At 43.2% G+C, this 17,240-nt stretch overlaps 2 protein-coding genes across 5 annotated transcripts in view; one reads left to right on the top strand and one right to left on the bottom strand.

Moving 5' to 3' along the window:
* The window catches only part of PRDM16 (PR/SET domain 16), a 324,486-nt gene extending 319,606 nt beyond the window's left edge, over positions 1-4,880 (bottom strand). For 3 of the 4 annotated variants that reach the window (XM_031613660.2, XM_031613664.2, XM_031613662.2), the window contains exon 1: positions 4,552-4,880. The gene's annotated coding sequence lies outside the window, so the exon portion shown is untranslated. Of the gene's footprint in view, positions 1-4,457 lie in introns of all 4 variants that reach the window. The other variant, XM_090123147.1, reaches the window with a different exon arrangement.
* TTC34 (tetratricopeptide repeat domain 34) lies at positions 4,433-15,728 on the top strand. The gene is made up of 8 exons (XM_031613258.2): positions 4,433-4,502; positions 4,765-6,348; positions 6,951-7,176; positions 8,188-8,380; positions 9,752-9,918; positions 10,902-11,172; positions 11,440-11,654; positions 15,202-15,728. The coding sequence occupies exons 2-8, from the start codon at positions 4,817-4,819 to the stop codon at positions 15,721-15,723; spliced, it is 3,126 nt and encodes a 1,041-aa protein (XP_031469118.2). The 5' UTR covers positions 4,433-4,502; positions 4,765-4,816; the 3' UTR covers positions 15,724-15,728.
* Positions 15,729-17,240: the final 1,512 nt, after the last annotated feature.

Below are 17,240 nucleotides of genomic sequence, written 5' to 3'. Positions count from 1 at the left end.
TGACCAGATGAGAAGTGCTCCTGGCAGACTAATGGGGACTAATTCCCAGACTGACATTTTAACCATTGTCTAAGCAACACAGAGAGCCCCATCTGGGTATTTACCCATCGAGGATTTCGGCACATGCACAAAAACCCAAACTTCACACCCAGGGCTGCTGCCAGGCAGAGCGTCCAGCGCCAGCCCCAAAGCACCGCGTAAAGCAGGCATGGCAGAGAGAAGCAACTGCTGCCCAAAGCTGAAGGAGCCTCTGCAGGGATGCTGCCCCGTGCGCAGGGTGCAGGCAGCCGAGCACAGCGTGCACCCACAGCTGTGTGTCCCTGAGCTGCCTGCAGCGGCAGCACGGCCACCCGCCTCCATTAATCTCACTCTTGCTCATGTATCAAAGTGCAGCGCGTTTTCTTGTAAAAATGATTAAGCTGCTAATTAAGTTGTTTATAACTTGTTTCCCTGGTTGCTAATGATAATTAACATGCAAATTAGCTGAGGGAAGAGAGGCACAGGGGTCCTCATTTCATTACCAAGTTAATTACTGTTTGCATACTTAAACGTAACAGTTATAAATGGTGGCATTTAATGTAATGGCCAAGATGATAATTATACCAACGACATTTTGAAAAGTCATTTCACTGTGTGTTATTTTTCTGGGTGATTAATGTTTCCATGCCTGGTTGATGAACTTAGTTCAAACCAATATGATTTAGAAACTTAGTGCAGCCAAATAACTTATCCCTTAACAACGTGTTCTTATCCCCATTTGCTTGTCAAGTAGAGAAGGAACAAGAGGAAACAAAAGCAGTCAGTTTCAATGCTAACAGAGGAGAAAAAGCAGGCTGGTTACCATTGTTTGCGTAATACGAGTTGGCAGAACACCTACCATGATGCTGCAACAGCCTCCTTTATTTTATACCTCACTGTTTGTTATTCCTCACATTCTGTCAGTGCTGGGAGATCTCTGCAGAGATGCAGCCCATCATACTCATCATACCCCCAGCCTGAGCAGCTCACATCCCAAACAAACACAGCAAACAACACAGCACAGAAACAAAACCTGATGATGGCCGTTCTGCACCAGCCATTTATTCAGGTGTGCCCCAGCTTGTCCCAGCAGCTTCCTCACTGTACATGAAGTTCTGAATGAGTTTAGATGTCACACTGTCTAAATGCTGGGTTGGAAGAGATGGAAAAGCCAGTATGCCAAAATATTTTGCTATTTAGATGTTAATCTTGCTCCCCAATTCTACGTGTGGTGCAACTGACATTGATTTCAGCAGTCTCCATCTAGAAAATCTTGTACTTGCAAAGTTCAGCTGTGGAATGCTACCGACACAGCTCAGCACAGGAAATTTCAGGTAGAAACTATTAGATTTGAGCCTTCGTATCAGAGGATGTGGCATCAAAGAGGCAGCTGGATGTTGACTCACGAACCTCAGGGGAACACAGTACTTCACACAAGGGTACACTGTGTGCACACTCTGGATGTGGACCCACAGTCAGCATCTGACCATACCCAAATGGAGTTCTTTCTTCTCAAGTGTCAGAAAAGTTTGGCTTGTCCTCATCAGCTAAGACAGTTGCTTTTCAATCGAACACAAGCTTATTAGAAGTAATTACTGCCACGAGGCATGCACATTGCACCTATGGCAGCGCAGACAGGGAGAACAGAAGCCTTGCAGAACCCTTCCCAGGCGCTCAAGAAACACACATGGATTCAGCAGCCAAGAAACACCGTTACTTCCAAGCTATTAATACTCCTTGGAAACACTTCATTCCCTTCGAGGGCCTTTGTTCAATTTCAAGCACACCTTCCTGTCTCCAGAGTAAACAGATCCGTCTTGTTACCAGAGCAAGGAGTTGGAGAATTAACTAATTTATGCAACTGTGCTGCTGAATCCCACAGTTAAATTACAGAAAATAACCGAGAGCAAAGCATGTGTGTGGTGACCTTTGGGGGTTTTGTGCTGTTACTGCTTTAATCTCTAGAATATAAACAAAAGGATTATTGCTTTCTCTAATGGAGTGACAACTCTTATCTTATAATCTTGTTCAAGTGCATCTTAATCCTGCTCTTCATCAGGGAGCCTGCAGCACTCTGCACTGTTGTTCTTGTTGGGGGAAACAGATGAAAATAGCCCAGTGCAGACGGATATCATGCTGGCTTTCTGAGCGCATGAAGGTATGTAGGCACAGAAAGTTACAGGATGCTTATTGTACCAAAACATCTATAGTTATGCACTGCAAAGCCAAGGGAAGATTTAAGATCATCACCTCTTCAAGGCCTTCCTGAGAAGCTTGAGTAAAGCACTACATTTTACAAAATCCATCAAGATCCAGAGTAACTGGGTTGGGCCATAAAGATTAAAACTTCTTCTGTGACACGGACCACTTTTCACCCATGTTTTTCAAAGTCCTTTACAACCACCGATTTAATCTCCTTATAGTTTTCCCAGGATGGGTTCTATTTCTGTGATTATCCAGGACTCAAAGGTTTGACCTACCAGCAGGCTATCACAGCATCAAAAGGAACCGATAGCAGACTGAGAACTTGAACATCCTGAAAAGAAAGGTTTGGGGTACGTTTTTATACCAGACAGTGTTAGGAAGCAGATCTGTCAATAGCAAAGTTTAAAAAAGCAGATTCCAAACAGAGACCTCTAAGACAAAGGAACAGCAGCAGCAGCTGTCATGGGGATACAATGCCAGGAGTGCAGATTTCCTCCACAAGAGAATATCCCAACTTTGTTTGACAGCAGTTACCAGCAGACTAATGCTCCTGGCAGACTGTGGCTGTGGAACTAAATATGGATAGGGATGAAATTTCATCAGGTGGCTTAACGGCTTAGTAAATCAGCAGAGAGCTTCTTGACTTCAGTGCTGTGGGCATTCAGTTGCCCAGCCTGTATAATTTAGTACAAGTCATCTTCACTCCCTACCCTATGCTTACTTACACCAGGCTAAATAAGAGCAGAATTTGGTGCCTGCTCTCCAACCAACACACCAAGAGAGAAGTGTGCTTTTCAGGAATGTTTCTCAAGAAAATCAACCAAGTTTTTTTTCCCTTCTTTTAAGTTGTTAATGCCCACCCCATCACACTCCTCCTATCAGAGATGGTTCATTTTCTAAGCAGCATCTTGTGCATTTCTGGTTTCTCACCTGCAGTCCCAGCTGACTGATTTAAAAGCCCTCAGGGGAAGGCTCATTACATGCACTGCAGGCACTGAGAACCCTTAAAAGAAGTACAAGATTTCTCAGCCAGCTCCCCTTGAAAAGAGTTACTGCAATGTGTCAGTGCATCTCCTGCTTTGCAAAGCCACTTGTGGTGCCTTTAATCCCTTCCCACTCAGCTCCCTTTAAAAATTAATCACCAGTCAGAGACATCATGAGGAGCTATTGTATTGTACTTAATATTTAATGACTGTGTAGCAAACTTAATATTTAATGAATGTTTAGATAAACACGTCTATGCTTTTTTTCCTTCTTCTCTTGCATTTTTTTAAATGATCCTAGAAACAGAGCTTGCTATATCTGCCCCATAGGACAGGCAGCAAATTGGCTGCTGAATCATGAAAAGCACGAGGAGCCAGGATCTGTAAGCTGCATTGCCACCTGTTCCGAGGGCTTTCACAGCAGCACCCACACACACAGCTCAGACAGCATGCCAGGCCACAGCCCTTCCCACCAGGAAAGCCCATCATCTTTGAGCTCATACAGATGCTGATGCTCTCATCCCTTAGCGGGCTGAAGGAAGGAAGCTGACTTCACTCGAGCTTAAGTTTGCTGTATAACACAAATCTGGCTGCATTCATATCACCTGGTACAGCACCTGAGTAAAGAAAACCATCTCCTCACATTGCTGCCACCTCTCTGGCCAGCCTTGTTCATACGGATGGTACCAGCATCCCTCCACACACATCCTTAACTAAACAGGGACTCGAAGGGAAACGATGAACAGAGGATACCAGCATCCTCCACGTTCTCTGCATGCAAAACGTGGCCCACAGTGAAGTCAAACGGCAGCAAGGATTTGTGCAGCCTGGCGCAGCTCCCAGCAGAGCCACAATGTCTGATCAGCTCTGCTCTTTCCAATAGGATTTCTATTTCAGAATGGTTTCTTGTTATGCCCTCGAGTCTTTCCTGGCAATATCACCAGAGGCCTGATGTGACAGCAATGCTAAATTATATCTTGATAGCTAATTAGAGTAATTAAAGTGAAAGTAATCAAATCAAAGTAACGGCCAAACTCTTAATAAAATGTCAAAAAATCTCTATTAATCACAGAGGGTTTTTTTCCCCTACGTGAACGTCTAAGAACGAGGCTGAAGTCCCGGGCTGCCCATCCCATCCCATCCCATCCCATCCCATCCCATCCCATCCCGTCCGTCCCGCCCCGCTGCCGCCGTGTTTGCGGTCTCCAGGCAACGCCTCCCCACTGCCCCCCCGCCGCCCCGCCGCCCCACCTCGCCTCGGGAGCCGCGGGCCGCTCCGCCGAACGCCGCTGCCAGGTAATTGTGGGGGTGAGAGGGAGGGCGAGACCCCCGCGAGGAGCCCTACCATGCTCTGCACTCGGCCTCATCCTTCCTGCTCACTCGTGGTGCTGCCGTGCGGATGCGGACTGTTAACCTGTGTTGTGTGTTTCTTCTCGTGGCTTTGCTCCCCAGTAAGAACGTCTGGCTCTTTGGTTTGTGTCTGTCCTTAGGGAAGCTGCGTGCCCCAAATGCAGAGAAAGTGTGCTCAGCAGCCCCTCACGCTGATTTTGTTTTACAGGCTATTGTAGATGCTCGTGTGAGGCTCCTTGCTGAAGATACAGGTGCTGGCAATGTCACCTCAGGGGCTCGCCGCGCTGCTCTGCAGAGAAGGGGACCAGCACCTCGCCCAGCAGGAGCTGCCCACAGCCACGGCTTTCTACGTGGCCGCCTTCAGCTGCAGTGCTCCCACAGCCCTGCAGAAAGTGAACTCCTTGGAGAACGGGCTCTGGGAGAGAGTCATTGCCACCTTGGAGATGTGGTGCAGGGGTAAGAGCCAGATTCCCAAGATCCAGAGCAAGAACGTGGCCATCGCGTCGCTCAGAGTGGAAATAGCTGCTGTCTTTCTCTCCACCCTAAGTCCTGACAACGTGCTGTCCTCAATATATAAACTGGAGGCCCTGCTCAGGCGGGGATGCTCAGAGGAGGTGGTGAGCAAATGCAATGTTCTGCTCAAGGCTCACCCGAAGTATTCAGTAGAACTGCTGCTGCTCAGGGCGTTGGCATGGGTGCTGTCGGGAACACAGATTAGGAAGGGAGTTGCGGACTACATCCAAGTGTTTGTGAGGCATCAGGCTGAGGCAGTGGCCTATGTGTGTACCAGGCAAAAAGAACACCTGCCACAGATCATCCAGGCCTTCTCTAATTTTCTCTCAACGTATCAGAAAGAAAGCCCAGATGGCAGTTCCTTGGACCACTGGCTGGGCAACTGCTATGCCTTCTTGTCTGCAGTGGCACCAGGTGATGTCTGGGTTTGCAGAGCGCAGGCAGCTTACCTCTTTAGGAAAAGCAAATTTGAGGAGTGTGTGGCAGTTTGTAGCAAGGCCCTTAAGGGACTGTCAGTAGATAATAGTCTTAGAGATGAGAAAATGCTGGGTCTGCTCTTGGAACGGGCTGCCGCATATTTCTTCTTGGGTGGCCGGATGCAGGAAATGATGCAGGATTTAGCAGAAGCCTTTGCAGCAACCCCTGACCTGGCAATGAAGCACTTTGAAGAGCTTTTCTCACCACCTGACACTGAGAAGATAGAAGAACAGGCTAGAACTGTCCTGGAAGTGAAGTTTGCAGCATACAGGGAGGCTGTGCGTGCTCGGACAGAACTCAGAAGCAATCGTTGTACTGAACTGCTCCCTTCTGTAATCCAAACAGTGCTTTTCCTCCTGCGTATCTCCCCGGGGTCCAAACGTGAGCTCAGTGTCCGGCTGGCAGACTGCCATCTCCTGCATGGACACATCAGAGCTGCCTTGGAAATCTGTGACCAGCTTCTGGCAGCAGAGCAGAAAACTTATCACAATACTCTCCTAGCATTGCGAGGATTCTGTGCCCTCCATTCTCATGATCATCAGCAAGCCCTGCAGGACTTTCAAAAGGTCATTGAGCATGATTCCCCACATCCTAACAGCTGTATTAAAGCCTTATGTGGGCGCGGGCTGATCCGGATTTCTGGTGGCAGCCATTACTTGACAGCCCTGGATTACATCACAGCTTGCCAGTTAAAGCTAGAAGAAACCATCTTCACCATCAAGGCCTACGTGCCGTGGAACCAAAGAGGACTGCTGCTAAAGGTTCTCCAGGAAGAGGGACAGAAGATGCTCCAGAAGAAGAGGTACCCAGGAGGCAGTTCAGCCTGTGGACAGAAAAACAAATACAGCTGAGCTTGAGTAGCAGGAGTGTATTTTTTTTACACATTTCACAGCCAGTACTCAGGGCTATAACTGAAGCACAGAAAAACATGCTAACTCACTCAGTGTTGCACTTGGTAGATCAGGACATAAACACAAGGCCCTCTCAGACACAGGTCACTGCTTCAGGAACCCATTAACACAGTTCTTTTGAGTCCATGCAAATTTTAACACATGGTTCTTCAGTAGAAACAACACTTCTCTTTTTTCCTCACAATCACTGTTACATTTTCTTTTCTCATTGTGGTATCAGCTGCAACCACAGGTATGAATCACCTGTTGTTAACCTTTCTTTAGATCCACAGCTGGTTAGGAACATGTTTTCATAAAGGATGATGATTATAGAATTAAGTGACAGAGATTTCTGTGGTGCTAGATATGGTAAAACGTATCATCATTTGATACTGACTTATATCTTAGCTTCCAGATGGGATGAAGGAGTTCTGTTATTATTATTAGCATTTTACCTGAAAGTTGTCTTTTTCCCTTCTTTTTTTTTTTTCTTTCTTCTTTATTTTTTCTTCAGGGATGCCCTTGGGGTTTACCAGCTGGCTTTTCTCTTGATGGAACTGGACCCTTCTGATGAAGCATCACGGATCCTTTGTGCCGATGCTCTGTACCAGATGGGCTGGGTAGAAGAAGCTCACAAGCTGCTCTCATTAGCACTCTCCAGAAATCCACAAAGATCTCCCATCCTGGCTAGACTCGCACTTCTGCAATTAAAGAAAGGTTTCATGTATGATGGCAATCAGGTAGGGAGCACCTGGCTAGCAAAGAGAACAAGGAACTGATCAATGATGGTATGGTGAATTTGGCTAGCAAGTTTTGCTTGAAACCATGGAAGAGATTCCCACAGGTTGATTCTCCAATCGAGTATTACTAAGTTGAATTACCACATCCCACCATCAGAGGGAACTATTGCATTTTTTAAAATCCCATATAAACTTTCAGCTACAATGTCCTGGGGTTTTGTTGCCATTAATTCCTGTCAAAAAAATATACTAAATAAAATATAATTTGCTGCCTTTGAAAAAAAACTATTAATGAATGACATGATTTTACTAGAATCAGAAAGTAGCCCCTGGAAGCTGCATTCCTCTCTGCAGCTTTCTGCTGCAACTTCTAGATGGAATATGTGTCACCAAAATTTTCTCTTTACGATGTTTCTGTTCCACCTGCTTGTCAGATGTATCTGGTGCACCAGGATAATTTTGCTCTTGTCTTTCTGGCTTCTCTGGCTCAGATTTCAATGCTGAGTATCTGCTAAGCACACTTACTTTCCCACGGGAAACATCTTTTGATTCTTTTCCTTAAGAAATGTACTAAAAACTGCTCGGTGGTTTTCTCTGTAGTGAATGGAGGCAAAGACATCGTATGTCAGGTGGGACTCTTTTCCAGGAGCAATCATTCTGTGGTCCAGCTGTATTTATAACAAGTTAATGGGCAGTCTGAAAGAGCTGATTCTGCTCAAAGTAACCAAAGCAAGATTAGTGTACCCACTGAAATGACTGCCACAGCACAGAGGTGATAAGAAAAGATAAGAGGTGATTTTTTTCTCAGCATGCTTTTACTCTGGGCCAGCTGAGGAGTTAGGTAGAAGAGATTCATAGTCTTTGGGTGAACCATGGCTGGCACAACATGAGAAGCACTGGGAGAGAGCATGCTTGTGTCACTAGACAGTAATATTTCCAGCTTTAGCAGTTCTTTACTTCATTTATCTTTCCATGCTTCTCTCTCCCATCTTTTTCTCTCACGTTATTAAGCTGCTAAAGAAAGTGATCAAAATTGGGGATACCTCCTGCCTCCTGCCAATCATGGACATTTTCAAGGATGAAGACAGGAAGCTGATGCAAACTCACTGCCGTTCCAGGGCACTGAGCATCCTGAAGAACAAACGGGAAGATGCTGACATAAAAGAGGCCATTGCCTATCTTTCTTTTGCCATCATTGCTTCGGGTAAGATTATAAAGAAATGGATAGGAGATTTACCTCTGTGGGAAATCAGATCAGTGGGTGATTGATTTTCAATGAGTAACTGCACAGAGGTAAGTGAAGTAAGCCAGAAAGCTGGTAATGTGAAGAGAAATTTGGGATCCTGTTATCTAAAAATGTACTTTTCCTCAAAAATTGCAAGTGAGCAATTTGAAAAGGCTACTGAAAAGGGTTCAGCTTTAGCTATTTTCAGCTGATAGCTTCAAGGCAGAAGGGTCCTGGTTTAGCCACTGTTACATCAGCTAATATTCTACAAACCTTCCTACTAATGACATTTACTTGGGACCTCCCATTCCTCATAATGAACATCATGTAAATATAATCACTAAAGCAAGTAACCTGCCTTCCAGTTCCAACGTACCAGTGGGCTGTGTGGTTCCAATGCAAAAGAGTAAATGCACCCACTTTCATGGATCATTATCCCAGCTTTTCCTCAAGAGAGACATCAGGCTAATATGGAAATGCTTCTGGCACATTCCAAGCAAAACCATGTTTGTATGGAAATCTGCCTTTCACCCAGAGAAAATGTTATGACAGTAGCATTGAGAAGAAGAGAGAGTGGTTTATGAAAATGGAAAACTGTTAATTGCTTTGATATGGTTCCATTTCACAGCCCGTACATTCCAGCTTATCAACCCCCCACCTGCTAGAACAGATGCTTGTTAAGAAATAGACATTGTCTTTATGGGAGCCAATTGATAGGGCTCCAGACAGATAATAACTTTTGGTACAGAAGTTTTGGAGCATATCAGGAGGGAGAAAAAGCCTCATTACTGTAAAATAATTGCTAGGGGCCTGTCTGCTGGCTCGTCTCTGCAGGCAGCTGTGCAAGATGCTGCATTTGCCCAATAAAAAAATATTTACAGTGGCACTGATGATTTATCATCCAGTATTGGGATGACACAGTTATTGATTGCAACTCTAGGCAAATTAAGATCCTGATCAAAATTGGCTTGAAAGGAAGGGCTGTATGGACAGGGGAAGGATTTATGCTCTGCACACAGTGGATGAATGGACCATACTTTCATTGTTGACTGTATTTTTTATTTGGGCAGCATGTATTTTAAAGCAGAGAAAACGAATTTTAGCATCACAAATTCCAGTGCGTATTAAGTGTGGCAGTCAATTAGACAGTCCCATCTGGATTGCTGTCTTAGCCAAAACAACATGTACTTTCCACAACATCTAAACCTACCACATCATTTTCACTTAGCCACTTTGAAGCCTTTTGGTGGAGCTCAGTCATCTGCACACAGCGGGACTTTACTGCACCCTATTTTACATCAGTAGGCTTGAGATGTTTAAAGTAAGCATGACTGCATTTCTCTCTTCCAGGTGGCTATGCTGAAGATTGCCTCCTCATCAGGGCTCAATGCTACGGGCACCTCGGTCAGAAGAAAACTGCTATTTTTGATTTTAATGCTGTCTTAAAGGAGGACCCTGGCAATGTACATGCTCTCAGTGGGCGAGGATTAATTTACCTTGCTCTAAAGCAGCAAAAGGTATTACTATTAATTTGCTGGTGAATTTTCTGATAGTGTAACATTAGCATAAGATACCCAGTCTTTGCCATGGACTCACAGAAAGGAAGAGTTTCTCAAAGAATTTGCCCAGTGATGGCTCTGCTTTTGGCTGTTTGTGTAAACAGTGCACTTGACATAACTGAGTTGCTTTTCCAAATCTAGAGAGAAGGAGACTAAACCTCAGTCATACCGTATTCACCATCACTACAATACGTTGTTCTGCAATGCTGCAAATGCTCCCCTGTATCTGAGCTCACATTTTCGTGTCACAGTTTTGTGCCAGATGAAATGTAGCATCTCGAGCTGATGTGACTGGGTTGAACTCTTCACTCCAGATTTTAGGTTGGCAGCCGTTCTGTAAAGCGTGAGATGGTTTATAACCAAGAAAGGCTTATCACAGTCAAATGCGAACCAATGGGCAAAATTCATCTTTGTGTAAAATGCTCTGAACAGTATATTTACATTGCTCATGGCTGCAAGGAAAGTCTGAGACAGTGTTATCACTGTGTAAAACAATGAATTTTCATTGCTGCTTGGAACTGTCTGACTGCAAAAACAGCTGCTGTCTGGACTTCAGCACAATCATCAATCTTCATTCCCCAAACACAAGCTAGATGGAAAGTCTGGAGGATGCAATGATGCCAGATCTGATTCTCATTGCCAGAGTGGAACAATTAACAATTCTGTTCTTAGAACTTTTGCACCTCCTATCATTTATGTATCTGTATTCACCTAAGGACAGAGGGAAGTAGAGGGAGAGAAATGTGCCCTCCCTTATCCAATCAATGCACACCTGCCTGCCAGTTTGCTTTTTGAGATAGCAGAAATGTGCAGTATTGAACAGATTTTACTGGTTGTTTTGCATGCTTAAATGCAGCTGAGAACTGGAAATGTTAGAAAAAAAATACATATCAATATGTAGGTATTGTTACCACTTCATTTTTGGTCTCATTTCTACATAGGAGGCAGTGCAAGATTTGATCTTGGCGCTGAAGGCAGAGGCAGGAATGGTAATCCCAGCAGTCCTGTCTCTAAAGCATGAAGCCCAAGAGCTGGTCGCTCAGTGGCTCCTTCAGCACAGCAGAACTGTGTTAGCTGAGCTTGTTGCTACCAAAGACTTTTCAAAGGAAGAAAGAACCCTCAGAGACCTTCTTGTGATTGCAGGAGCACTAATAAAAATCCGCAAGGAAGCACAGTATCACACCTTCTATACGGATGTTTTGATTGCAAATGGTGAGTACCAGTTCTTTCACACAGCTAATCATAATAAGTGCACAAATGATCGGTAAATTCATAAAAAGTAAATGTTAAGTAGCAACAGTACAAAATGTCTGTTGTATGGTAGTTTTCAAGAGAAGCTTACCAAAGTTTTGGGGGAGGATATGCAGTAATTAATGCTGTTAGGTATGAACTGTGGACAGTCTGCTTTAGTAAGTTTTATTGATGTTGCTTTCTCTACACGGATTGGGTTATATAGCCTGTACTGGTGTTAACCAACAGGAAGGTATGAAGAGGCCCTCGTTCACCTTCAGGAGGCATTTGGGCACTCCTTTGCTGATGAGATTGCTAGTGCAAGACTGGCTGTGTTGCAGCTGAAGAAGAGGAACGTGGCAGCGGCAGCTCACTCATTCAGCATCCTAGCTAAGAAAGATGAAAGGGAGCTGGAGTTTCTCCTGAATTTTGTAGATGCTAAGCAACAGCAGCACCTCTCTCAGGTACAATCCTTTTTTGATGGCCACATTTGTAGATTCAGGGGGAAAATAAATGGGAAGAAAAATCAGGCTGTGGAGATGTTCATGGTGTTGTTCTGAACAGAAGTATGCAGGAAGACATCATCATCATCAGAATGAGAAATAAAGTGGGTTCTTCCTCCATCCTACACTCCAGCCAATCTGAGATTAGAGAGTTTGGATTCAATTTCTTTCATTGCTCCAGTCTCTAATAATCCATCACCACTTCCTACCACATGGAGTGTTCATTGTTGGGCTCTCTAGCACACATCCTGTTTATTCCCACTGTTAAAACACAGGGGATGGTGAGGAGGAGCTAGAGATTTAACAAGATCATTGCTCATATTATACTCTGAGTGAGTTATATGGTGCTCAGAGCTGGCTTCTGGGAAAGGGAATTCATGTTTTGTTCATTTTCCTTCTAAAATGAAACGAAAGGTTCTGATTCAATCACTTATAATGCTTCAAACCTTTTATGCAATCTTTAGGATTTTAAATATACTCACATTTTTGTAAAATGACTAGTCTTCGAGGTTGGAGAGATTTGGTATTGGTTTTCTTAGCTACAACTGTTTAACATAACAGTAACAAATTGTTCTAGTCCCCCTGTGTACGTATTTTTCACTGTTTTTTTAAGTTTCTCTCCCAAATTGCATTCAGCTTTGAGAAAGCATCTCCAGTAACAAGACAGGACAAGGTTGGATTGATGGTGAGGAGCTTTAACATTCACTCATGCATCTGCAATTCTGATTACCCAGAAGCTCTGTGTTCTGAGAATCAGTTTGCTTCCTTTTATTCAATTTGTAGATTGAGTGAGCCCTGGTGAGAAGCTATATTGTTATGTTTTCTCCCAGGTTATAAAACAAACAACATGCTGATAAACTAAATGCATCTAGAGAGGAGTGCTTTGTATGTATTTCAGCAAAACAGCAGGAGGATATAAGTAAACAAGTATTAATTTACCAGTCCCTAGATACACCCCATTACAGAGAAAAGAGCCCCTCTCTCCTGAATAATGTAGAAAGTTCAGTCTTCTGGGGAAGAGTTTGGAATTTTAGAGTCAATTTACAATCTTTCACTACATAAAGTTGATAAAGGTACAATCAAGAATGTGTCTATGAGGGCCCTAAGGAGGAATCCATAAATGAAGATAAGTTTTACAGCTAAATTTCCCTTGCTGCCCACATCACTCTTACTGCATAGAGGTCTCACAGCTGAGCCCATCCGTGCTGCTTTCCAAGCCAGTGCAGGAGGGACTGTTATGCTATCAATCTGAAAGAAATGAATTCCTGTAGTTTCAACTGATGGCACAGATTAGTGAATCCTTTAAAAGGGGAGAGGCACTTTATTTCTTTCCGCCTCTTTCTTTCAGCTGTGGAACAAAGGCTGGAACAGAACCCCTCACTGGTGCTTATTTATCACAAAAGATTTCTCTGCCACTTTCAAGAATGAAGGTGGCTGGATTGATTTCAAGATTGGAACTCAATGCCTCTGGTGGAAGTTAAATAAGATCTATATTTTTTTCATCTATTATCTCGGGCTTTTTGTGCAAATCAAGTAAACATTTGGACTCAAGAACCTGGGGTCTTTCTCTGTTCTATTATCAGCAAAGATTTACTGAGCATGATAACTTTTATGCTGATTAGCCCAGAAATGGTTGGGGTTTTTTGCTACATATTTTGTGACAAGTGGATAAATATCTACTGTGCTTAGGTGAGGAAGGAAGTGGTTAATTTACCTGCATGGTATCACAAAGGATCTTTCCGATAGTACTTTCTTCTGCCCACAATGTTATTCCAGTTTGTGTTTGAAAGGAAGGTCTCAAAAAAAACAGAAAAGCTTTTAGAAAGAATTTGTGTAAAGAAAACAATTTTGGTCTCACTATGCAATGGCTCCTAACCACACTGGAAGGGGAAGGTGCTCTTTCTGATACCTCCACTTCTCAAATGAGGAGACTGAAATGAAGAGTTCAGGGGTTTACCCATCTTTGTCTAGCAGAGCATTGCTTGGGGATTAAAGGTATTCCAGAAATAAATCACTTATCCTGGAGTCCGGTCTGGAAAGCTAGAAATAACTCTACGTGAGCTGCTCAGGAAAGGGTGGAGCAAGGAAAGCTTCTTGATGTACTACTTTTTTTTTTTTTTTTTTCATGAAAAACAAAGTAATAACATTCCTCTATTATTTATAGTGCAAAGGGTCCCATGCTAAGGAATCTGTAAACAACTGGGGAAGCCACATGGGAATAGGAATCTCAAAGGTTTCTTAAACTGCAAAAGGTCAGAGGAAGGGAGTTTGCTTGCTGCTAGTGTAGCTTCAGCCCTTCAGTTTCCTATGTCAGAAGTTACATGTGTGGCTGATTGCCAGCTCCTTGCCTAGGGATGTCCAGAACTCACTCCTATAGAAATGATCTCAAGATCTGTATGGTCTGCCCACAGCACGCAGTATTGTGAGGAGCTCTTCAGAGCAACGTGATCCAGAACTTTAGAATTTCTAGGAATAAAAGTGTTAACCTGTTTTCCTAACTTGCATTAAACAGCAAGCAGTTCAATCTAAGCAGCCAAACACAGAGCCGAGGCACACAGGCAGACTGGGAGAGGACCTGTGCCATGTCATGTGTGGCTTTTAGAGACTGCTCAAGCATAGCTGCTGAGGCTGTGGCTGAGCTAACTGAATTTTCAGTAGCTACAAGCATCCCAAACGTGTGACATCCCATGGAATCAGGCTGATGAAAACATTTATCCTGTGCTTCACATCTCAGCTTGTTTGGCTCAGCCTTCTGCACGACCTAAGCTGCTGGTGGCAGCCTTGTTTATAACTTAAATACTCTGCTGTAGCATGTTAAAAGCTTTGTTTATTACCAATAAAGAGAGATAATGAGGCATCCATTTGAGGCAAATAGGTCTAATGGAGTTTTCTTTACTGACCTTTACAAGACTAAAAATGATGTGGCTCTCAGCCTTCTCTATTTTCATGTTGTTTTTCCCTTAAGATAAGGGCGGATAGTTCACTGATGGAGATCAACACAGCCACCAGTTGGTTTGCTTCTTCTAGCTTTGGGACACTTATCAGAAGAGACCAATCTTCACTAATTAGCTCATGCAAATATCTGTGGGGCTAACACTCTACTGACCAGAACACACCGTTTCCCTACAGTCACCTGTTAGAAAAGATGGCAGAAATGTGCTTTCATGAACAGAATGCTGTCTAGTTTTAGCTAGCTCCAATCTGTTTTCAGTTCACATATCATCTTTTATGGCTGTAAACAACTTCAGAAGAAACGTTCTGAGCAAGTTTTAGCAGCACATGCAGAAACAAGGGATCTGGTTCAGCAACCCTTGAGATAACAGCAAGTGTCCGTTGCCTTATTGGTTTTTATATCTGCCAGTTGTACATTTCTCCAACTAGATGCAATTTCAACAGTTGAAAAAGCTGAAAAACATTTCTTAGGTTACCATACGTGTGGCCAGGCTGGATTAGTTAATTTACTAATTTACTACTACCCTTCTAATACTTACTAACTTTATATCCATAGGTAGCAGCCCAAGAAGGAAACGTTCTGATTAAAGGGTATCACTATAAGAAGGCTCTTGGTTACTTTACCCTGGCTATCTTGACAAGCAAAGATAACCCAAGATACCTCCGACAGAGGGCTGCTTGCTTTATGCACCTGAAAAAATATGACAAAGCTTTAAAAGATATGGAGAAAGTAATCGAGAAGCACGGCTGTAACAGTCTGACAACACGAGTTCAGGACCACTGCTCAAAAGGACACCTGCTATTGTCAGTGTCAGAGGAAGAAGCAGCAGTCAAACAGTACATTGAAGCACTGCAATTGGATGAATCCACGGCACTGTGCAGCATCACGAATGGCTCTGGTAGTGAAAACGTAGCAAAAACTTTTCATAAGATTGCACAATGCAATTTTGAAATGCAGCATTATGAAGAGGCCTGGAAAATCACAGATTATGGCCTTAAAATTGATCAAAATAATCCCGACCTGAAGAAGCTGAAAACAAGACTGAAGCGAGAGGCATCCGGCTGTAGCATACATTAATGCATCTGTGGGGATCTTCCAGTGACTGATTGGTTTCTTGTTTGTTTGTGAGGCTGCAAGAATAAGGGAAGGACAAGATGCTCATGATAAATATGCAGTGGATCACAGCACTGAACGTGGCACAGCAAGACTAGAAGTAAATAATATCAGAGTGGAACAAAACTGACCAACGGAGCTAATAAGAACAAGGCAAATGGCACTGTGCAATATTCTTTACAATCACTGTGGAAGAAAGTAAGCTCTGCTTTGTGAGGAACACCTAGCAAACCTAAATAATTAATTGCAGACCACATGGGTTCCAGCCACAGTGAAGGAAAACATTCCGATAGCTTGCAGTTTATGAAATAACAACCTATTTCCTTGCTATTTATTTAATTAGCTTTCATGCACACTGTTCAATTTACTTTGTGAGCCAAAAAGGTCGCTTGAAAGTAACATTTGTGATGTGTTTGTAAGTTTGTGAAGCATCCTGTGTTACAGCACTCAGCTACCCCATCCTGAATGGAACAAGTGCCATTTTCTGATGGAACTGCAATAATCAGCAGCAATATAAGGGAGAGCAGCAATATAAGGCAAAGCAGAATGTTCTTCTGTCCCAGGCAACGTAGGTAAAGTGAAGGATGAGATCTAACAGAGATGAAACATCCAACGTAGTAACTAATACTCTGTTTTCTGGGGGACAGAGGCAGCTATACTACAGGTAAGAATGGGTTTCTTTCTCTTTCAAAGTCAAGAAAAGTTACTCTGGTTCTAATCCTGGTGACATTGATGAGCACTTCTTGCTCCTAATTGGCATCAAAATGCTATAGGAAAGTTTCTTTCTAAGCTTGATATCAAAAAGAGCAGACAATAGAACACTGGTTTAACAGCCTCTCTGCTGAGAGAAGCAGTTCCAACTTTCTCAATTTTAGTATGTAATTCACAGTGACTGAGATATTCTTAAAAGTCCAGGTCTTTACATTATGTATAAATAGGACACTTGGTTTTCTTCTCTTTCCTTTTACATCCAAAGCTTTTTGTGCTTCTTTGTTAAGGAAAACAAAATTGGGGAACAGCCTTCCTCAGATCACCTGGTGGTCATGGAAAGAACAGGGAGGATGATGCAGTTCTGCTTCCCAGGATAATATTCCATCCACTGGCCCAAGTGAGGAAATTTGGGGTTTTTTTTGGCATTCTTTATTTTGTTGAGTGATGTGCTCTATTTTGTCCCTTAGAATAGTCTGCATTCAGTGCCCCTGTAGCATTTTTTCTTTAAAGACAGGGGCCAAATTCACCCCTGAAAGATTGCTTTAGAGTTGCATGGAGGAAAAAATTGTTTTCAGCCTGAATAGCCTAAAACTGCTATTTCTTCAAGCACCAGGAAGGCATATCACTTCTTATCTGTTAGTCATGGTCTAGATTAATGGCTGCTTCTCTCTGCAGATCCAAACTGTTCTCATCAGCATTTTTATTTGTTTCTTTTATCTTCTTTGTCCTCTTTCTGTGCACATTAAACTACTGTGATCAAAGTCCTTATC

Source organism: Phasianus colchicus, chromosome 22, assembly GCF_987193195.1.
Source record: "Phasianus colchicus chromosome 22, bPhaCol1.hap1.1, whole genome shotgun sequence".
Classification (NCBI taxonomy): Eukaryota; Metazoa; Chordata; class Aves; order Galliformes; family Phasianidae; genus Phasianus; species Phasianus colchicus.
The sequence above is the reverse complement of the archived record's forward strand: the minus strand, read 5'-3'. Positions and strand labels throughout refer to the sequence as shown.